Source organism: Passer montanus, unplaced genomic scaffold (assembly GCF_014805655.1).
Source record: "Passer montanus isolate IOZ18808 unplaced genomic scaffold, ASM1480565v1 scaffold44, whole genome shotgun sequence".
Taxonomy (NCBI): domain Eukaryota; kingdom Metazoa; phylum Chordata; class Aves; order Passeriformes; family Passeridae; genus Passer; species Passer montanus.
Genome location: NW_024369262.1, coordinates 2,706,110 through 2,727,355, shown reverse-complemented (window position 1 = coordinate 2,727,355; position 21,246 = coordinate 2,706,110). Strand labels below are relative to the sequence as shown.

Sequence of the window (21,246 nt, the reverse complement as noted above, 5' to 3'; positions counted from 1 at the left end):
GGGCCGGGCGGCGGGCGGGCGGCGGGCGGGGGCGGCGCCCCGGGGCCGTGCCCCTGTCCCTGTCCCTGTCCGGGGGGGCCGCGGAAGCGGCGGCGGACCACGTTCAGCCGGGGGCAGCTGTCGGAGCTGGAGCGGGCCTTCGCCGCCGTGCCCTACCCGGACATCGCCACCCGGGAGCGCCTGGCCGAGCTGACCCAGCTGCCCGAGGCCAAGATCCAGGTGAGCGCAGGCGGGACCTTCCCCTCCATCCCTTCCTCCTTCCCTCCCGGGGCACCCTCTCCTCTGCAAGGCCACCCTGTCTGTGTCTCACTGTTCCCCTCGCCCGTCCCAGGTCTGGTTCCAGAACCGCCGCGCCCGCAGGATCCGCAGCGCCAAGCCGGAGCCGCCACCACTGCCGCCGCTGCCGCCGCCCGGGGAGCGGGGTCCCCCCGCGGCACCTCCCGACGGCAGCACCCCGTGCCCGGGCCCTGCCCTGCCGCCGCCGCGATCCCACAGCCCCACTCGGGGCCTCCCCACCTCGCTGGGCTCCATCTCCGACCTCATCTACAGCGCGGCCATCACCAACCTGGGCGAGCCATAGCCGTGGCAAGCACCCCTGGCTTCCGGGGACCCTCCTGGCACCGCGGCCCCCCCGGATTAGCGCCACGATTTCATTAGGGTGTGGAATTACCGCCGGTCCCACAGGCTCCGAGGATGTCATCCAATATCCTAAATGCCGGTGCGGCCACAGCAGGGACAGCTCCCTAATACCGACTAATCTTTGGGAAAAAATACCTTAATCTGAGGCCGTGTCCACGGATGATTGTGGCGCGGCCGCCCCTAATCCGCAGGCACGTTCGCAGGTGCCGGCAGATCTCCCTGGATCGGATATTAAACCGTGTTTCCAGGGGGGCTTAGCTGCCATCAGAGCATTAATCACTGTGTCTGGCCCTGGCACAGCGCCCACCCAGCAGGTGTCCGGGTCCCCAGGGCCTGCTGTGGGTGTCCCCTCCCTGCTGTGGGTGCATCTGCTCTCTGTCCCACAGCACCTGAGAAACCCCTGGGCTCAGTGTTGAGGGGTGCTCCCTCCCTGCCTCCAGAATCTGGGCACCCTTTGGCAGGGGGCTGGGAGCACCGTGCATCCCTCACTGTGCAGGCAGAGGAAGGTTTGGACAGGAGATGCAGAGGGAGAGGGAAGATTCACATCTCAGTGGTGTCTTAGATGCCACATCAATGTTTCTCATACCAACAGACATCTCCCAACACGCAGGAACACACAGTGTTATTTATTCCCAGAATAAAAGGACATGAATTTCCCAGAACAGGGATGGCAGGAGCTGATGCCCCTCTCCCTGCTGGGGTGGTCAGTCCAAAGCCATTCCCTCTCCCGTTCTGCAGCTCTGGGATTTCCAACCCATGATTCATTTCAGGAGCAGGAAGCAAAGGACGAGCCTGAGGAGTGCAGCAGTCTTCCCACAGCAGGAACAGGTACAAACAGGACAAGATCTGTCCCAAATTAGCAGCTCCTGAGGAGAACAAAATCCTCCAGCACGAAGCTTGCAGTTCACAGTCACAGCTTCCCCAGGTCCCCTTCGAGGGTCCGCACCATCACGTAGAGCTCGGCCAAGCCCACCACCGAGGCCACAATGACAGCTGACAGGACACGCTGGGGACACAAAAGACAGAGAGGTGACCCTGGGTGTCCGGCCTGGCCGGCACAGAGGGGCTGGCAGGGGCTGGCTCGCTCACCGCCGCCGTCTCTGCGAAGACGTACTGGCTGCCCAGGTAGGTGCAGGCAAAGGCGGCCACCACGGTGACAATGAAGTTGAAGATGGTGATGACAACGGCTTTCACGGAGCGAACTGGGGACAGAGGGGTGAAGGAGCTGACTTTAGGTAAGGCTGGACTCAAGGTGTAAGCATGCACAGCTGCCTCAGCTGGGGGATGTAATCGTGGGGAGTCACACGCTTGGTGCCTCCAGAAATGTTGGTAAGAATGACCAAGAGGCTCTTTCATTCAAGGAACACTTCAGTGCATGGAAACCTCCTGGTGAGATATTCCGAGAGGGAAGGGCTGTCCCCAGCTGGAGATGGAACAGTTCCCATGCCTGACCTGCCACATGTCAACAGGACAGGGAGCCACTCACCTTGCCTCCCAAATTCAGCCAACGGCCCGTTCATCTCCTGAAAGAAGGGATTGAAACAGCTTGTGACCGCTTGTGTTTTCATGTTCATAGTAATGTTGTTACTGTGTGTGCAGAATAAAAGCAATGTCAATGCCCTGTCCTGTCCCCAAGCCTCGGAGGTTTTGGGTGGGTGGGCTGTGGGGGAGCAACAATTTCACAACACCCATTTTCTGAAATTTTCTCAGACCTGTTTCCCTGAAATTTTGCACAAGCTCTGCTAAAACCACCCTGGATTATAGACCACAGCATGGCTTGGCTTGGAAGGAGACCTTAAAGACCATCTTGTTTCCCTGCCATGAGCAGGGACAACTTTCACTGAACCAGGTCAAACTTGAGGGGTCCAGCTTGGCAGAGAGCAAAGCAGATCTTCCCACGAGAGTTAAAGTGCACCTGGATGCCAGGTACAGTGTGGAAGGGCAAATGGGATCCCAAGGAATGCCAGCTGGAAGGGATGCTGGCTTGTCTGAACAGTCACCCCGCCAGAAGATCTCAGCTCTCTCAGGAAAGAATGAGTGCCCACACATGATCTTGCATTTTCAGCTTTTACCTTGACATGAATGAGGCAATTTTAAAACTATGACAAAAATTTAACCAGCGCAGATGCTCCCAGTCAAACATTTACGGCATGTGCTCAGTCTCCCAGAACAGAACTGAGATCTTTGGCACAGTGAGCAGCTCCCAAAAGTCAGTATGTGTAATTCACCACCCTGTTAACCCTGTCCTACCTCCATCCTCAACACCAGACCTGTTGTTCCCGGTGTGTTTACAGTGTGCTCTCCTCCAGTGCCTGCCACATCCCCTCTGCACTGCATTCACTCCAAGGGGGAAAACCTCCTTTGCTCCCAGGGGTTTGAGGGATGAATCCCGGCAGCAGGCGCTGCAGCAGCCCCTCACCTGGCCGGTGATGTTGCGGGTCATCCGCTGGTACTCCTCGTGTGCCAGCTTGGCCTTGATCCGCTCCAGCCGCGCCACCAGCTCGGGGTTCTGCGGGAGGCACGGACCCACCGTGAGGCCCGGCCGCCGCCTCCTCCTCCCGCGACTCCCGGCCGGCCCTCACTTACCCGCGGCGGCACCGGCACCTCGGGCAGGTGGATCTCGCACCCCTCCAGCAGCTCGTGCAGGTGCAGCGGAGACCCTGCGGGCGGGGCACGGCGCGGTCACGGCGCGGTCGCGGCGCCATCCCGGCGCCATCCCGGCGCGGCCTACCTGCCTCCCGCAGCGCGGCGTGCAGCCTCCGCAGCGCGCTGAAAGGCACCAGCCCTCCTTCCTCCGCCAGCGCCGCCTCCAGCTCACCCCTCAGCCCGGCGGGCAGCGCCGCCAGCTCGCCGTGCCGCACCGCCCGCCGCAGCCGCGGCCCGGCCCGCACCGCCGACGCCATGTTGGGCCCGGCCGGCGTTGCCGGGCCCGGGCCCGCGGGCCGGCCCCGCTCTGGGAGCCGCCCCCCGCCCGCCAGCTGCGGGCCCTGGGCACCGGCGGGGCGGCGGCGGCGCTGTCGCCGCTGCTGCTGCCGCCGAGGCGGCACCTCTCGTCGCGGTGAGGCCTGTGGGGGGCTGCGTGAGGGCGGGGGGCTCCTGGCGGTGTTTGGGAGGGCGTGAGGGGAGCTGGGGTGTGTTGAGCCACTGCGGGAAGGCTGTGAAGGAGCTGGGGGGCTGTCAGGGCGCGGATATGGGACACAGGGGATTGGGCTAAAGGGATAACTGGGTGAGGGTGTCGGGGGCAGTGGCAAAGGGAAGGGCTGGGCTGCCCACTTCATGGTGGGGCTCTCGTGGGGTGTCCCAGGGACGCACGGAGCGGGGAGCAGTGTCCCCCGGGGCTGGGGGCTGCTCCAGCCCCTGCAGACCCTCCGAGCTGCCTCTCTGCTCGCAGGAACCGTCCCGAGGGCAAAGTGCTGGAGACCGTGGGGGTGTTTGAGGCGCCGAAGCAGCACGGGAAGTACGAGACAGGCCAGGTGAGGGGTGCTGCGGGGCACAGCTGGCCCTGCAGGCTGCTGCCGCAGGGATTGGGATTTCCTGGGAGGAAAAGCCAGCAGCAGGAGGCTGGGAGTTTCACAGCTGGGTGCTGCTTGTCTGTGCTGTGTCTGCAGTTTGTCAGTCATCTGACAATAGCAGCTTGATAAGAATCTGCAGCACAACACAGCCGTGGTACAGTGGTGTTTGCTCCACTGTCTTACTTTGGGGTTTTCTCCCTCAAGGATCCAAAGAGACAGTCAGTGAATTTGAGAAATAAGAGCTTGCAATTCCTGTCATTAACACTCTCAGATCTGTTTGTGAGCACTTCTCCCTCAAGGATCCAAAGAGACAGTCAGTGAAATTGAGAAATAAGAGCTAAACTTGCAATTCCTGTCATTAATACTCTCAGATCTGTTTGTGAGCAGTCTCTCCTTTCTGCTGCTCTATTACTGCATTATTCATTTAGCCCTTCCTTTTTATGGGATAGAGATGACATGGATTTCTTCTCCCATCCCAGACTGTTTCCCTCTTTCTGCTCTGGGTCATCAGAGTGATGTTTCTCCCTGTATCCCCACCCCACACGTTAAACCTTTTGCAAATGTTTGCAGTTTTACCTCAGAAAACAGATTTTTAAAATAATTCAGCTGCAATTATTTGTTCCTTCCAGCTGTTCCTTCACAGTGTGTTTGGCTATCGAGGGATAGTCCTGTTTCCCTGGCAAGCCAGGCTCTATGATCGGGATGTGGCTTCTCCTGTCACAGAAAAGTAAGGATTGGAGGGTTTGGACTGTTAATTTGCATTTTGTACTGAGTTTCCTATTTGGGGTAAACAAGTGTTTTTAAGGAGGGGCAATGGCATGGGTCTGTTTGCATGAGTGTAAACTAGGAGTGGTCATTAAAGAGATACTTCATTATTGAGTATTATTAATTGGAGACATGATGGAAGTTTGAAAGATGAAAATGTGTGCATGGAAGAAATAAAATTCAATTTAAAATTATGCTAATGGCATTTTGTATTATACAAAAAGTCCCTTTTTGAGTCAGATCCAGGCCCCTGTGTTACCTTTTGGAGGCTGCTGTAGATTGAGTTGGGTTTGTCAGCTTCCCCCTCTAACTTCAACCCACTAACTTCAGCCCACTAAGCCAAGTTCATCCTTGTGGAGTTGCTGCTCACTTCTCTCCCCTCTTGCATCTGTGTTTCCCCTGGTCTGTGCTGGGTTGTGCTGGGAAGGAGTGAGGATCAGAGAGAAAACCAGAGGGCAGTAGGAATATCCACCCCAGAGGGGAGCCCACACTGAGCAGGAAAAACCTGTGAGCTGTGTCAGACACCACTGATGGTCATCTCAGCTCGTCTGTCACTCTGTGGGTGGCTCGTGGGGCTTTGGTTTGGGTGCAGCCAGATGATTACAGGCTGCAAAATGTGTCTTTTAAAAAATCATTGTTTATAAGTGCTTGGTGCTGGTAACAAGAATTTGCTGCCATCCTGGGCTTGAGCTCAGAGCTTTGCTTTTCTCTTTAGGAGCGAGAATGTGGCAGGCCATGGTTCCAAAGAGGTCAAGGGTAAAACACACACTTACTACCAGGTGTTAATAGATGCCCGGGATTGTCCACATATAGTAAGTAATGAGTAATCTTGGTATTGAAACTTGAGTATCTTCTACATGAGTGGTTCAGAGGGACAGGCACTGAAGGAAAATTACTTTGGTGGCTAACTGGATTGGTTAGGATTTTTGGATAAATTTGTTCTTCAAGGCGTGTTTTCCCTGAGAGAGATCATCTGGAATGTCACACAGGGGATCATGTTTCCCCTTTCCAACCCCCTTTCCTCTTCCTGGTGCTGTTCCCAGCACCAGGAGTGTGGGTTGCAGCACTGAAAATGCTTCTCACTTGTTTGGGTGGGGAGTTAGCCCAGAGGAATTAAAGGAGAGAATTCTGAGGTGGATTGGTTAAATGAAATACACATTATGTGCTTTAAAAAACACATTAATGAGCTGAAATATGACTGGAAACTGTCGTGCAGCAATGCACATAGAAAGACATAAACCTCCCTGTTTCTCAGTCCCAGAGATCACAGACAGAGGCAGTGACGTTCCTGGCAAATCATGATGACAGCAGAGCCCTCTATGCCATCCCAGGTGAGTGAAATCCTCCTGCAGCCTCTGCTCCTTGTGAGGTGAGCTCAGAAAATATCAGTGGTCAGCCCGTGCCAGTGAACAGCAGTTCCTGCAGGACATTGTCATGGATCTGCCCATAGCTTAGGGCTGTGCTGGACACAACAGAGAGATGAAAGTACAGGAGGCCCTTTGGACAGCTGCAGGTTGGGCCCTCTGTGATCAGACACAGCCATGTCTGATTTGAGCTCTTGAGGCACAGATCCCATGCCGTGTTGTATATGGGCTGTGCTACTTTGTGGTCAGGAGAGCTGGATTTATTCCTGTCCTGGGCATTTCCTGCCCAGAGTGCTTTTGGGGCAGTGCAGGCACTTTGCAGGGCAGTGTGTGTTTATCAGAGGAGTCACTCCATGAAAAATCTCACAGGAGAGCACTGCCAAGAGTTATTCCTGGCACATCTCCTCCATTCTTCATTGCAGTTGTGATACTAGCTTTGACTTCTGCTGCCAAAGTCCTTTTTTCTCACTAGTGTGATCAATTTTTCTGCCAGGAGACTTCTGAGCTGCTCTTTGCTGGGGAAGTTCCATAGGTTTTGGGGTTTCTTTTTCAGGTTTAGATTATGTAAGCCATGAAGACATCCTTCCCTACAGCTCCACTGATCAAGTGCCCATCCAGCATGAGCTCTTTGAGAGGTTCCTCATGTACGACCAAACAAAAGGTAAATTCTGGCTGCACAGGGAATTCTCCAGAGCCAGATGCTTGCAGTGCTCTATAAATACCCAAACCCCATCATTTTGGATATGGTATAAAAATCATGTCTGGCTTGGGGTTTGTTACAGTGAAGCTGCCTTTGAATATTTTTTTAACCATGTAAAAGGAATTGTGTTGAGGGGAGAGCACTCCAGCTACAGTGTTGCCTCTCACCTTTCCCTCCCCACAGTGCCACCTTTTGTCGCAAGGGACACTCTGTGTGCGTGGCAGGAGAAGAACCACCCCTGGCTGGAGCTCTCGGATGTGCACCGAGAAACCACAGAGAACATCCGTGTCACTGTTATCCCCTTCTACATGGGCATGAGGGTGAGGCTGTGCTGCTCTGGTAACTCTGCCGTTTGTTTCACTGCCTTGTTTTTGTAACTCTGGTTTGCTGCCTGAAGGTACCTTCTGCTTACTGGAGAAGTGACATTTAACCACAGTTAAATTTTGTTAATTTTGTTCTCATGGGTATAAACGTGAAACTGTTCTGTCATATATTTTTGGAGAACATCTCCTGCATATTGGCTTTTGCTGGTTATCAGTAGGATGAGAAATAACCTGTAATGTTCTGCACAACAGTGCTAGCAAGATATTTGGGAAGACTTTTGAATTGGTCCTGTTACTGCCTCAGTCACGTGAGGTGACACTGGGGCCATCTGCTCTGTAACAGCAGCCACGTCTGTTATCCTGCCCAGTGATGGGCTGCAGTTCCCTGCCTGTTTCCTGCCTCTAGTTTGGCTTAGAGGGTTTGGCTAAAGCCTTCTGGATTTAGCTGATAACCGTGTGCTCTTTTTAGCACAGAACTTCACGTGGATCATCCAAAATAATGCGGCCCCAACAGACTCCTGAGTGGGAGAGCTGGGAATTCCCTCAGCGGTTTGTGATTTCTGAGCACGGCTCTTGGGGAGCCTGAGCTGTGGCAGGTGCACGTTTTGGTGTGGATTTCCAGCTTTTGTGGAGTGCATCTGATGTTTGTCAGAAAATCAGGTGCCCAAAGGCAAGGAAAGGGGTGTCTTTAGATCTGTAGAGAGTGTGTAATTAACATGGAGATGAACCCTGCGGGTTGTCACGAGCTCCTTGCAAATCTCCCACCTCATGATTTCTGTAGGGCAGAGCCAGTGCCAGGCTCTGCTGAGGGAAGGCCTCAGAGAGCAGCTGTCTGTGCTCATGTGAGCCGTCTGCGTCACCCTGGCACGGAGCGAGAGCCCCTGTGCTGGTGCTGTGGTGACAGCTGAAGAGGTTTTTGGCACCATGTGTCCAAGGGCAGCTGCTAAAGTCTTTTGTTTCTCTTGACAGGAAGCCCAGAATTCCCACGTCTACTGGGTAAGTGCCTTTTGTATCACGGAACAGCTAAAGGGAAGGAGTTAATTTGCTGTGGCATCACTGCAGCGTGATAAGCTTTGAGGGAGAGTAGCCTGGCAACTGTTTCCCAGTACCAGCTGTAGGTTATCGACTGGTTGCAGCCGATTCCAGCTCTTGATGAGAATCTTTCTTCTGCCCAGTGGCGCTACTGCATTCGCCTGGAGAACCTGGACAGTGAGGTGGTGCAGCTGCGAGAGCGGCACTGGAGGATATTCAGCTTGTCTGGCACCCTGGAGACAGTCCGGGGCCGTGGCGTTGTAGGAAGGGTAGGTACCATGCAGCCTTTTTTTTTTTGGGAAACACAGTTCTTTGTTGGAGTTCTCTCACTTGGTTGTGTGGATTTGCCAGTACATTGCTCAGTGGGCACTTGAAATAGATGGAGTGGGAAGCTGGCAGTGAAAAAAGCCACGTGAGCTTTTCATCTGTTGTTTGTCTGCATGAACTGAAACTTCACACTGAGTATTAGAGGATCATAATAAATGACTGGTGGTTGGAAAACTGGAATAATAACAGGATTCTGGTGCTACTCAGTGGGCAAATTGTTTGCTGTGTAATTGGGAGAAATGCTGGGGTGTAGGTCTCTGCTTGATTTTGTTTCATGCTATATAAATTTCCTGTTGTTGCCTGTCTGTGGTAGAATTGCTGATGCCCAGTGGTCTCTTGTTTCCTCAGGAGCCAGTCTTGTCCAAGGAACAGCCAGCATTTCAATACAGCAGCCACGTCTCCCTGCAGGCATCCAGTGGTCACATGTGGTAAGAAAAGAAGCCCTTATTGCTGCAGCAGTGTTTTGGGTGTAGGACCCCCCAGTAGTGAGCTGCAGTGCAGTTTGCAGCCTGGGGTTGTGGCTGAAGGCTGGGTGGAATTGGACTGGACAGGGCATAGTTGGTAGCTAAAATCTAATGAGCTTCTCTCTAGCTGTAGCCTAGTTAGTGATAAGATGATCTGTTGGTTCTCTGCACCAGGAGGGGTTCCAGGATAATTTCTCCTCCTGCTGTGGTCTGTGCTAGACTGGATTTAAAGACATGAAGCAGTTTTTCCTTTTGTCCTTGGTGCAAGAGCCAAGGCCTTGTGCTGGTGATTCCCTCAGCAGCAGGGGTGTGTGCTCTGGTACCTCCTTTCTTGAGAGAGGATTGGGCTTTAACTCCATCTCTGTGCACTTCTGTGTCAGGAATTGGCATGCAAGGGTTTTCCCAGTTTAGACCAGGTAAGGGCTTCAGTCTAACTGGTGTTAAAGTTTCTTCTTCTGTAAGTGCAGGGAGGGAAGTGCCCAGCTGAGTTCTTTTCCTGTGTTTTTGGGTTAAAGCAGCTTCCCTTTATTTGCCTTTTGGCTGGGTTGGCACATTTAGTGCCCCCTCTGTGTGGACAAGGATTGCACAGCCACCTCTTGCCTTCTGTATGACAGGTCCTTCTGCGTTTTTTTTAAGGAAATCTCCTTCAAAGTTTGTTTGCATTTGAGTTGTGAAAAGCAAGAGAGAAGCTCTTTGCATATAGGGCATACCTTGTTTGCCATGTGAAGTGTTTTGAATTGCCTGAATGGATGCCCTGGGGAATAAAACCAGCTGGTCTAGTAGTTTTTTCCTCTCTGCATACATCCTGAAGACAGAGACAAAGGTTCTGCAGCTCAGAAGCTGCTCAGCTTGACTTCTGGTGTTCACTTGTGTCCTCTGTCCTGAGAACCTGTTATTTTATCTCCACAACCCTCTTGTTGTGTTCTGCAGGACAGTTGTCTGTAGTTCAGAGCAGTAAACAAATGGTTGTACAAGGACAGGCTTTGAAATGCAAAGCTGAAGCTGTTCCAAATTACATCTGTGATGGGATTTCTTAATGTCATAGACAACCAGTGGAGCTCCTGCCAAGAAACACAAATCTGAATTTACGTGTAACCAGTCTGTAAAAATAGCTCAGATGGCTCTGCCTGCTGGGGAGTGGCAGCTGGGTAAACACCACTGCAGGTGCATGCAGGGTGCTGGGCTCCTGTGGGGTGCAATCATCCCAGCTTTGTGCAGGAAATGTGTTAGGGATGTGCTGTACAACTGCCCAGGAGTCCTCCACCAATGAGTTACCTTAGCAGCAGATGTTTGCAGCTGAGCCCATGTCCTTGCTGCTGGAGCAGCCTTGCAGTTGCACCCCCAGGATGTGGAAGAGCTCAGGTTTACCTTTCTGCTGATGCTCCCTAGGTGTGTTTGTCCCTGGCCTCAGTGTGACCTCTGCCATTACTTTTGCAGGGGCACTTTTCGCTTTGAGAGGCCCGATGGCTCCCACTTTGATGTCCGAATCCCACCCTTTTCCCTGGAGAGCAACAAAGATGAGAAGACCCCTCCCTCCGGCCTTCACTGGTAGATCAGAGGAGTGCCCAGAGCCACGGGGGCCTGTGTGTGCTGTAGACCTTTGCCTCCCCTTTATGCTGCAGCCAAGAACACAGAGCTTTTAAACATTTTAAACCATTTTTGTTTTAACTGTTGTCTGCCAGGGAGGCTTTTTTTGGAACTTTACTACTGGCTCTTCTCTCAGGCTGCTTGTAAAACATAAGCTGTGTTCCAGGTAACCCTTCCCTCTGTGGCACCTGCTGGGATTTTGGGGCTGGGGGGATGTAGACCTGTGCTGCTGCAGAAGACTGGCCCCCCTCAGCAGGCCTGGACCCTTTCCAATGTGTTGTGACTTCTCTGCAATGTGAGGTTTCTCTAATAAACTGGCCCTTCCAGTTGCAACCAGTCTTCCTTCCTCAGCCAAGGCCGTGGCTTTGCATCCGGCCTGTCCCAGCTTGTTGCTCCCCCCGTGTGGAACAGGAATGTGAGCTCAGCTTTCCTGCAGTGCAGCTGCTTTTTGGGATTCAGCCAGGGTTGGAAAACCTGTGAGCTCCACTCATGGCACAGCTTGTCTGGGCTTTGTGCTGTGATACAGAACCTGTTCTTTTTGGAGAAGAGGGTGCAGAGGGGACAAGGTGGGTGTCATGGTGCTGTCACAGTGTCCTGTGTGTGCAGAGTACAGGTATGAGGGGAGCCCTTCCCCTGCCAGGGCTTTGCTTTGCAGGGATTTCCATCTCAGCTGCTCACACTGTGGCTGCATCCATATTTCCTTGGTAGTTTCTGCTTGTTTTCACCTGGAATGCTGTGAGGCAGTGCTTGGCTTTCTGCTCCTGCTTGCTCTGCTTGGCAGGTTGTGATTTTTTGGTGTCATGGGCCCTGCAGGACTGTGAAATCCCTGTGAGATGACACTGTTTGGATGTGTGGGAGTAGCTCTGAGCATTGCAGAGATCACCAGCCCCGTGGTGTGGGAGCCTCCTGGCTGCCTCTGGGCATCCAGACTTGTGCATGACTCTGAGGTAGGAGTATTTGCCTTTGTGGTAATCCTAGGAACAGTTCCCAACCTTCCTCCTTTCCCTAGTCTTGCTTAAATGACAAGGTGTAACTAACTCGTGGGAGGTTTTCCTTGATTTAAAGTTCTTCCCTGTTCCCTGGAACCCCCTGTGAGCAGCCTGCTTGCCTTTGGCTCTGCAAGGCAGAGCTGGCAGTGCTGTGGGCAGGCAGCCTCGGGGGGAGGCTCTCGTGCGGTCCCACAGCTGAGGATTCCTGTTTAGAGAGGCTCAATCACTGCAGTGTTCATCTTCACCTCTCTCTTCAATCCTGTGTCTTCCTTCCTCTCAGGTAGTAACGTGCTTCAATTTAGAATTTCAAAGATTTAAACAGCCAGTCTGCTTTTAGGGGTAGGAAAGGATCCCTAAAGACCATCCACAGCTGACAACCCCACACCGCTGCTGTCAGGCTGATTTCCTCTCAGGAGGAGGAGGCGGGAAGGTGCCTCGAGTTGAGAGGCAGCAGGAACCTGCTTCTCCCTTCCCCGAGCTGCCCTGCCCCTCCCGCGGCTTGCTCCAGCTTTCCTGGCCATTGCAACACCCCTGCGGCTGTTCAGCCTCGCTGCTCCGCCCCGAAGGGCCGCGCGCTGCCGGGGCGGGCTGTGCCGGGGGCTGGGGCGATGTCCCGTCGGGGCTGCCCGGGCACGGGCATTCCCGGCTGGACAGTCATTGCCGAGGTCACACACCGGGCCGCGGGAGGAATGTTTCCACTCCAGCAGCCTTTGCCGCCCTGTCCCGGCGGCTGGGCGCGATGCCAGAGGCTCGGCAGGGCCTTTCCCCAACCGCTTCATCCCGCCGGTCCCTCCCGGAGCGCGGCCGCGCCCCGTCCCGTTCTCTGTAAATACCTGTACAAAGAACCAACCAATAAAGCGCTGAACGAACGCCTCTGCCTCCCGCCTCTCACTGCCCGGCGGCGCTACGGCCGCCAACCCCCCTGCCCTTTCCCGGGGCTCCTTTCCCGGGGTTCTGGTCCCGGTCCGGTCCGGTCCGGTCCCTCTCGCTGCCCACGTGGATCCCCGCAGTCCCGGTCGCACCGGAAGTGACGCGCGGCGGCCGCGCCGAGGCGGCGGCGAGGCGGCAGCATGGTGATGGCGGCGGTGGGCGCGCACCGGCCCGGGCCGCTCAAGCAGCAGAACAAGGCGCACAAGGGCGGCAAGCACAGCGGCTCCTCGCAGCGCCGCGCTGGAGGTGAGGCGGGACGGGCGCCCCGCGGGGTCCCCGCCGCCCTCGGCCAGCCCTGACCGTTCTCATTCCCCCCCCCCCCCAGGCCGCGTCCCCGTCAAGGCCCAGCCCCGCCGGCGGCTCCGCGACCTGAGCAGGGTGGACCGGCGGCATCAGGCGCTGCAGCTCCGCCGGCAGCGCAAGGAGGCGGTGAGACAGCGGGGAAACCGGGCCGGGTGTTGCGGGGGAGCGGGAAAGGCTCGGTTCGAGTCTCTGCCGGAGGGGGCTTGGGTTGGGTCTGGGTGGGGGCGATGGGAACGAGCGGGGCCGGGCCGGTTCGGGTCAAACGGAGCCTTACGGAGCGGGAGCGTTCGGGCTGCGGCGTGGGGGAGCCTGGCCTTGGTCTGGGGGTGTGAGGGGAGCCTGGCCTTGGTCCGGCTCGGCACTGAGGCGCTGCCCGCTCCCCGCAGGTGCTGGCGGAGAAGCGCAGCCTGGGCAGCAGGGACGGGCCCCCGCACCTCGTGGTTGTGGTGCTGCTGCACAGCCGGGCCGCGGCGCAGGACTCGCTGCGGCTGCTGCAGGGGCAGGACTCGGCCGCTGTCCGCGCCGATGAGGGCGGAGCTGGTGGCTTTGCCCTGCTCTGCCCCCGGCTCAAGCAGCGCTGGCGCTTTGTCACAGCCCAGCCAGGTGAGGAGGAGCCGCTCTTGGTTGGGTTCTTGCTTCTGGTGCCTCTGGCAGCCCCACTGATGGAGGTGTTTTGGGTGCAGGGGATCTCCACGCTGTGTTAGACCTTGCCAAGGTTGCTGACTCGCTGCTGTTCCTCCTGGACCCTGTGGATGGCTGGGACAGTGCAGGGGAGCACTGCCTCTCCTGCCTCTTTGCACAGGGGCTCCCCAGTTATGGTGAGAAGTGTTTTGTGTTTTTGGGGGTGCTTAATTGAGATTGAATCACAGTAATTAAATTTCAGGGCTCTGCCACCTTCAGGGAAAAGAATTTTTCTGTTATGTTGGGGTGGAAGTTCTTTGTTTGTGGCCATTGCTCCTTGTCCTGTTGGCTCTGCCACCTTCAGGGAAAAGAATTTTTCTGTTATGTTGGGGTGGAAGTTCTTTCAGTTTGTGGCCATTGCTCCTTGCCCTGTTGGGCACCACTGAGACCAGTGAAACTCCCTTTGTACCTGTGGTGGCAATCTGCCCATTTGGGCTGCTGCCATCCAAATATTTGCCTGTGTTTGGTACAAAGAACAGCAGAAGGTTTAGGATTTCACCTGAGCTCTGTTCTCTGCTCACCAGCTCTGGCAGTCCCGGGAGGCTCTGACCTGCCCCCTAAGAAGAGGATAGATGCCAGGAAGAAGCTCTCCAAGTGCATTGAGAAGCGTTTTCCCGAGGCCAAGCTGTTCCCCCTGAACACGGAGCAGGAATGCTCGCTGCTCCTGAGGCACCTGAGCTCCCAGAAGCAGAGGCACCTGGCGTTCCGTGCCCGCCGCGCTCACCTGCTGGCCCGTGCTGCTGAGTTTGTGCCCAGCCAGGACAGCCAGCTGCTGGGCACCCTGAAGGTGTCAGGCTTTGTCCGGGGACACACCCTCAGCGTGAACAGCCTGGTGCACATCGTGGGCCACGGGGACTTCCAGCTGAGCCAGGTGGATGCTCCCCCTGACCCGCTCTCCTTGAACCCACGGGTGCTTAAAGCACAGAAGAGGAGTCAGGACATGGAGGTGCAGGTGTGTGGGGTGAGAGCTCTGCCAGTCCTTGTAGAACACAAGGTTTCTAAACTCTCATTGGGGAAAATACAGCTGGGGGTATGTGGGTGAGGAGAGGGAAGAGGGAATTTTGTCTGTGCTCTGCTGCTGGGCTGAGGTTCTGTGCCTGCAGGGTGTCATGGAAGTTACATCACAACATCCTGAAGGGAGTTTCACCTGAGACTCACTGCAAGCTTTTAGGTGTGTTCAGATCTAGGAGCTCTGCTTTTCCCCTTCAGGAGGACTCTGGAAATGGTGCTGTTGAGATGGAGGAAGATGTCAAGGTGCTGATGAAGGCAGATCCAAGCAAGCAGGAGTCTCTGCAGTCAGAAGTGGTTCCTGATCCCATGGAAGGGGAGCAGACGTGGCCCACTGAAGAAGAGCTGCAGGAAGCAGAGGGTGAGCAGAAGCAATAGTTGTTATCTCTTCCTTGTTCCTCTTAGGAGGGTTGTTAGAAACTTCTGTCACAGGGTGGCTGTGAAGAAACATCTTAGTTGGCATGGCTCCCATCCCCAGTCCCATGAGGTGGCTAGCAGGTTTGCCTGGCAAGTTAGCAGGTTCTGACTGTCCTGACAAATTCTGTGCTGGGAAAAAAGCAATTCTAGTCTAGATCTGGTTTTGGCTGTTCTGGTGTAAAGGTTGCAGAGGGGAAGGAGAACTGTTCCTGTACTAACCACTGCTGGGAATCCTACAGATTCTCTGAAGGCAAACAGGAGGGTGGTGAAGGTCCCCAAAGGCACATCCAAGTACCAGGCTGCCTGGATTGTGGATGATGGAGAAGAAGGCAGTGAGAAAGATGATGATGATGATGATGAAGATGATGACATGGATGATGATCTGATGGAAGAGGCAGTTTCTCAGGTACCTCCAAGAGCTGATAGTACAGGTGATCTCCAGGCCATTATTGCATGTTCTGGAAAGATTCTGTCCTTCCAGCTTGCTTTGTCTATGCCAGGGCATGGTGCAGAGCCAGGACTTGCCTGGGTCTCCACTGTTAAATCCCTGCATGTATCACATTGCTTCTTTGGCCTTTAGACCCCAAAATGGTGGGCTGGGGTCCCAAATCCCACAGTGTGAGCACACCCAGTGCTGCATGCACAGCTCTGTGTGCTCACAGGCTCTGTGCTGCCCTGTGCCAGGAGGGGGAGAGCAGTGAGGAGGAGGCTGGGGAGGAGGAGGAGAGCGAGACCATGACCGTGTCCGAGTGCCTGCGGGATGAGCAGTACGACGAGAAGATGGAGGAGGATGAGCAGATGCTGGAGAGATACAAGCAGGAGAGAATGGATGAGATGTTTCCAGATGAGGTGGACACGCCACGGGATGTGCCTGCCAGAGTCAGGTAAGAAATGGGATGCTTTGCTGGGGGAGGAGCTGGAAGGTGCCTTTCTGTTTAATTTGGTGAGGAAGCCTGTGATGTCTTAGCCGTGGTGTCTGAACCTGGCTGAAGGACTCTTGTGAAGATTCTTTTTGGCTCTGAGGCTTCCAGAGCAGGCAGGGAGAGCTGGGTCCTGACCTGGGAGAGAGAAGAGGATGGCCCTGAGGCAAGGAGAGGTTGTTTGGGGATCTGGCTGCTGGTTTTAGCTCTTTTTGCATCAAAAAGAGCTGAGGGCTAATGTTTGCTTTGCACCCTTTGTCCTCCCTGAGGGGGTGAGGCCCTGCAGACCACAGCTAGTGGTGAAGGATGGGATTCATCTCAGTTGGTTGAAGTAATTTGTCTTTCCTGCTCTCTGTTCTCAAGGTTCCAGAAGTACAGGGGGCTGAAAAGCTTCCGGACTTCTCCTTGGGACCCCAAAGAGAATCTTCCAAGGGATTATGCCAGGATCTTCCAGTTCCAGGACTTCTCCCGAACCAGAAAGAACCTCTTCAGGCAAATAGAGAAGGAGGAGACTGAGGGAGCTTCGGTAATTCCCTGTTGCTGATCTCTTTCCCTGTTGTGTTCCTTTGCTCCCAGTAGGAGTGACTTTTCAGGGAGGTGGTTGGGTGGATCTTTCAGCCAGCTGGTTCTTAGCATGAAGCCCTAAGTTCAGACAGTTTTCTACTGGGTTCCCTCCCTAATCCAGGCACATCTGACGCTTTTTTTTTGTTGAGAGAAGCATTCACCACTGTTTTTGTCTTGGCAGGTGGGCTGGTATGTTACACTTCATGTCTGCAATGTCCCTGTCTCAGTGATGGAGAGCTTCAAGGAGGGGAAACCCCTGGTCCTGTTCTCACTGCTTCCCCATGAACAAAAGGTGAACACAAGGGATATACCTTGGAGGGATGTGCAGCTCCCTGTTCCTTCAGGCTGCATGGCTTGGGGAGGGTTTGGGCTGAAATCTCCCCACATTGCTCCTGTTTCAGAGCAGGTTGAAGCACGCAGAAACTGCTGGGGGGGTTAGCAGAAAGTGTCTGAGCCTGGCACTGGTGACCAGTGACCTTTTGGGATCCCATTTTTGAGGACATTTATCCCTGCTGCAATGTCCTGTTGCTTTCTGCTGCCCACCATCCCCTGCCAGCAGCCCCTGACTGTGCTGCCTCTTCCAGATGTCTGTGTTGAACTTCCTGGTGCGTCGGCATCCTGGCAACAGCCAGCCAGTGAGGGCCAAGGAGGAGCTGATCTTCCACTGCGGGTTCAGGCGCTTCCGAGCGTCCCCCCTGTTCTCCCAGCACACCTCAGGTTTGTCAGGGACTGGCTGCAGCAGGAGTGGGGCTGGGAATTGTGGAGCAGGAAGCCTGTGATGTCTTAGCCATGGTGTCTGAACCTGGCTGAAGGATTCTTGTGAAGACTCACTCCTAGGCTCTGAGGCTTCCAGGGCAGGCACTAAATCATGGGGAGTAGAATGGCTTGGGAAGGGTGGTTCACTGATCCAGGCAAGGTCCAGCTTCCATGCCAGAGGATCACCTTCATTCCCAGGTACTCAGTGCCAGCAGAGGAGGGGTGTGTGTTGAACAGGGAAGAATGAGCTCTGGGGTTTCCCACAGCTCTGAGGGCTGCTCTTGACCTTTCTGTTCTGTGCTAGCTGATAAGCACAAGCTGGAGCGTTTCCTGCGCCCAGATGCTGCCCTGGTGGTGACTGTCTACGCTCCCATCACTTTCCCTCCTGCCTCAGTGCTGCTTTTCAAACAGAGAAGTAATGGTGAGTTGATAAATGCTGAGGAAGTGATGCCTGGGAAACAAACTGTCCCCATACCCTGCTTACAAGTGCATCTCTCCAAAAAGCATGACTTGAAAAAGCTGTTCCCTTCCTGCTGTTTGAGATGAGCTCATCTCCCTCCCTGTTGTCACTCGTCTGTCCCTGCTGTGGGGTTGCTCTGGGCCTGCAGCCCTTTGGGGAAGGGGTTTGTGGTGGGGAGGGGGTGATGGAGGCACCTGCCCTGGTGCATTGGTGACTCTGCCTGGCAGGAATGCACGACCTCATTGCCACGGGCTCCCTGCTCTCCGTGGACCCCGACAGGATTGTCATCAAGCGCCTGGTGCTCAGCGGCCACCCCTTCAAGATCTTCACCAAGACGGCTGTCGTGCGATACATGTTCTTCAACAGAGGTACAGCTGGTCTCTGCTGGGAGCAGGGGCTCTGGAAGTTCTGTCCCTGTGCTTGGTGCAGCACAGCCTGTTCCTTACCTGCCTTTTGTGTTTCCATCTCCAGAGGATGTGATGTGGTTCAAGCCCGTGGAGCTGAGGACAAAGTGGGGACGGAGGGGGCACATCAAGGAGCCATTAGGTAGGTTAGATTTGGTGTTTATCTCTGTGTTGCTGGCATGGTGTGATCCTCCTGTGCCCGAGAGACTGCTAATGGCCTTTTCTGCCCTCTGCTTAGGGACCCATGGGCATATGAAGTGCCACTTTGATGGGCAGCTCAAGTCCCAGGACACGGTGCTGCTGAACCTCTACAAGCGTGTTTTTCCCAAATGGACTTATGACTCTCATGTCCCAGAGCCTGTGCCGTGGGTGAGGAGTGAGAGTGCACTGCCAGAGCAGGAGGTGGAGATGGAATGAGTGTCCAGCATGGCTGGAGTTTGTGCCTTGGCTCCCTGGATGCTGTTGGCCCGTGCACTGTGAGGACAGCACTGATGCCTTGGACGTGTTACTGCTGGGGTCTGTACAGGGGCAGCTGCATCGCCAGCTGCTGCTCAGGTACCAGCTATAGCTATTTATTTTAATGGAAAATGTCAAAAATGCCTAAGTGCCTCTGTCGTGGTGGTGGCCAGGAGGCTGTGTGCACCCCTTGTCCACTGAGCCCACTGGGATTGTTCCAGTCCCTCATGCCCTGCCACGTGGGGTGTGTGGGATTTTGCTGTGTGGAGGAGTTTGCTGGCAGTTCCTGTGATGCTGAGAAAGAAGAGCCAAGTAGCAGCTGGGGAGGGTGACTGAGTGCAGCTCTCTGGAGGCCTGGGCCAGAGCAAGGCAGCTGGGGAGGGGAGAACAGGCAGTGCTTTGTTTCCAGGCCCCCCACAGAGACCAATGCCAGCTGCCCTTGTCCCTCCACAAAAACTCCCAAACGTTCAGACTCGATCCGTTTTTAATAGCGCACAAATTCAGGGTGAGGTTTTCATTCCATGAAACACCACTCCATCCTCATTCTGTTTTCCCAGAGAGGTCTGTGAGCCAGGTCAGGGATCTCAGGTCCACATTTCCCCCACACAGCACGACGCAAACGTTCTGCAGGTCCTGGGAGACTGCCTGGAACTGCTCCGAGAGCACGGCCGCCAGTCCCACGCCTGCTGTTGGCTCAGCCAGCAGCTTCATCCTTTCCCACACCAGCCACGTGGCTCGCTGTCGGGACAGGGCAGCAGCTGTCAGCTCAGCAGCCAGCACAGGCTGCTCCAGGGCATCCCTGCAGCACTCTGGGAAGGGAGGGCAGAGCTCCCAACAGCCCTTTCCAGCTGGAGACAGCGTGGGTGTCACAGCTGCAGCGGTGCACAGGGACTTGTGCTGCTCTGGGAGTGTGTCGGGGTGAGAGCACAGGGGCAGGGCAGGGGTGGGCTGCCTGCTGGCAGCTATCGTGAGAAGGGAGCTGGGAGCCTTTACCTTGATTTCTTCCTCTGAGACTGTCAGGACATCATCAACCAAATCCCTGATGATGGGCCACGTGTTGGGCCCGATGCTGGTTTTCACTGCGTCTGCGATGGTGTCCCGGGGCTGGAGGTTGGGGGTCAGCTCCCCTCGGACCTTGGACTGGTAACAGTCATCCACGTTGCTTGGCTCAGCAGCAAACACCTTCACATCTGGCCTCAAAGCCTGGGGAGAGCAGGGGGAGCCACTTGGGTGACATCAATTTGTGCCTGTCCCCTGTTTTTGTGTGTGCAGGGCAGGCCCTGCTGCTGATGCTGCCATGCAGACTTCCACTGCAGGGTCTTTCTGTTTCTAAAGTTAAAAGCTGCTGCCTGCCTTGAGAGTCCTGCCCCTCCCACAGGGAGATTCCTGGATGAGCTGTTGCCTACCTTGATGGCGACTGCTATTCCTGCAACCATTCCTCCACCTCCAACGGGAACCACCACTGCATTTACCTGGGGAGCCTGTGCAGAAAGGAAGTGTGAGGGCTTCTGACGCTTTGTGTCCCCCTTTTTGGTGTGCCCCTGCAGGGGCTGGGCTGTGCATTTCCCTCACCTGCTCCAGCACCTCCAGGGCGATGGTGCCTTGCCCTGCAATCACTGCCAGCTCCTGGTTGGGGTGCACCAGGACTCCTCCTGTCTCCTGGACTACACTGGCTGCTGTCTCAGCTCTGGACTAAGGGAGAGCACAGCAGTCACCTCTCACTGTGGCTGGGCATTGTCCCTGGCCCATCTCCCTGTGCCTTACCTCGTCCGTGGGGTCACATGGCACCAGTGTGGCACCATAGGCACGAATGGCATCCTGCTTACACTGCGGGGCAGTGCGGGGCACCACGATGTAGGCAGGAATCCCTGTGGCATGAGCGGGGAAGTCAATCCAACAGCCCAAGAGCCACAGCAGGCAGTTCAAACTGCAGGAGCAGGCAATGCTGAATGGGTTCAGGAGAGGGATGTCCATCCTCTCCAGTGGAACCAGCTCTGCATTGACCCCGTGCCCGCCGCTCGGGGGTACAGGTTACCTTCTGCCTGGGCAGCGCAGGCCAGCGCCTGGCCGTGGTTGCCGCTGCTGTGTGTCACCACAGCGCGGGGCAGCTCCCGGCCCGTGCGCTGCCTTTCCTCCAGCAGGCTCCGCACCGCGTTCAGGGCACCGCGGATCTGCGGAGAGCGCGGGGCTGTGTGTGCTGGGCTCTGCACAATACAGCCTCCTCCTCACACCGCTCCCCGAGCCCTGGGCAGCACCCAGCAGCCGGTGGATGTCGGCGCAACGCGAATTTCCCTCTGGCAAAAAGCGAACTTTGCCCCGGGGCTTCGCAGCGCCGCCATCCCCGCGCACCTTGAAGGATCCGGTCTTCTGCAAGAGCTCGCACTTGAAGAGCAGCCTCCTGCCGGCCATGCGGTCCAGCGCGGCGCAGGTGAGCAGCGGGGTGCGGTGGACGCGGCCCCGCAGCCGCCGCTCCGCGTCCCGCACCTCGCCCAGCCCCAGCGCGGCCATCTGCGCGGCCATGTGCGCGCTCCCGTGAGCGCCTGCGCCGCCGGTTTGTCCCTGCGCGGCCGCCGTCGGCGCCGCCCGCCCCCCGGCGCTGCCAAGATGGCGGAGGGGCTGGAGCGCGTCCGCGTCTCGGCCGCCGA

At 55.9% G+C, this 21,246-nt stretch overlaps 5 protein-coding genes, 1 long non-coding RNA gene and 2 other non-coding genes across 9 annotated transcripts in view; 6 read left to right on the top strand and 2 right to left on the bottom strand.

The window, feature by feature from the left end:
- On the top strand, nt 1–1,110 carry SEBOX (SEBOX homeobox; the record flags this gene model as incomplete). Its single annotated transcript, XM_039720875.1, has 2 exons — nt 1–219; nt 332–1,110. Coding segments are annotated over 2 exons (468 nt in total), but the record flags the coding sequence as incomplete, so codon positions are not given.
- A 140-nt stretch (nt 1,111–1,250) lies between these two features.
- TMEM199 (transmembrane protein 199) lies at nt 1,251–3,567 on the bottom strand. Its single transcript, XM_039720597.1, has 6 exons — nt 3,371–3,567; nt 3,226–3,299; nt 3,059–3,148; nt 2,126–2,162; nt 1,729–1,841; nt 1,251–1,645 (listed from the first exon to the last, which is right to left on the bottom strand). Exons 1-6 carry the CDS (start codon nt 3,540–3,542, stop codon nt 1,550–1,552), a joined length of 582 nt encoding a protein of 193 aa, XP_039576531.1. The 5' UTR covers nt 3,543–3,567; the 3' UTR covers nt 1,251–1,549.
- LOC120507671 lies at nt 1,733–2,260 on the top strand. The gene is made up of 2 exons (XR_005628820.1): nt 1,733–1,874; nt 2,001–2,260. It is a non-coding gene; the product is annotated as an uncharacterized LOC120507671 (long non-coding RNA).
- A 9,156-nt stretch (nt 3,568–12,723) lies between the features above and the next one.
- TSR1 (TSR1 ribosome maturation factor) lies at nt 12,724–18,745 on the top strand. The gene is made up of 15 exons (XM_039720521.1): nt 12,724–12,878; nt 12,958–13,061; nt 13,322–13,538; nt 13,619–13,753; nt 14,141–14,568; nt 14,826–14,985; nt 15,281–15,447; nt 15,726–15,925; nt 16,325–16,487; nt 16,707–16,817; nt 17,110–17,242; nt 17,586–17,702; nt 17,969–18,109; nt 18,213–18,287; nt 18,384–18,745. Exons 1-15 carry the CDS (start codon nt 12,773–12,775, stop codon nt 18,560–18,562), a joined length of 2,436 nt encoding a protein of 811 aa, XP_039576455.1. The 5' UTR covers nt 12,724–12,772; the 3' UTR covers nt 18,563–18,745.
- On the top strand, nt 15,986–16,076 carry LOC120507884. The gene has a single exon (XR_005628865.1). It is a non-coding gene; the product is annotated as a small nucleolar RNA SNORD91 family (small nucleolar RNA).
- LOC120507883 lies at nt 17,290–17,382 on the top strand. The gene has a single exon (XR_005628864.1). It is a non-coding gene; the product is annotated as a small nucleolar RNA SNORD91 family (small nucleolar RNA).
- Nucleotides 18,567–21,246, top strand: part of SMG6 (SMG6 nonsense mediated mRNA decay factor) — a 107,563-nt gene continuing 104,883 nt past the window's right edge. For both annotated transcript variants that reach the window (XM_039720514.1, XM_039720515.1), the window contains exon 1: nt 18,567–18,700. In XM_039720514.1, the coding sequence (XP_039576448.1) occupies nt 18,637–18,700 (64 nt within the window). In that variant the 5' untranslated portion in view covers nt 18,567–18,636. The remainder of the gene's footprint in view (nt 18,701–21,246) is intronic.
- SRR (serine racemase) lies at nt 19,068–21,132 on the bottom strand. Its single transcript, XM_039720580.1, has 7 exons — nt 20,951–21,132; nt 20,637–20,772; nt 20,366–20,469; nt 20,174–20,293; nt 20,008–20,082; nt 19,595–19,804; nt 19,068–19,339 (listed from the first exon to the last, which is right to left on the bottom strand). The coding sequence occupies exons 1-7, from the start codon at nt 21,119–21,121 to the stop codon at nt 19,142–19,144; spliced, it is 1,014 nt and encodes a 337-aa protein (XP_039576514.1). The 5' UTR covers nt 21,122–21,132; the 3' UTR covers nt 19,068–19,141.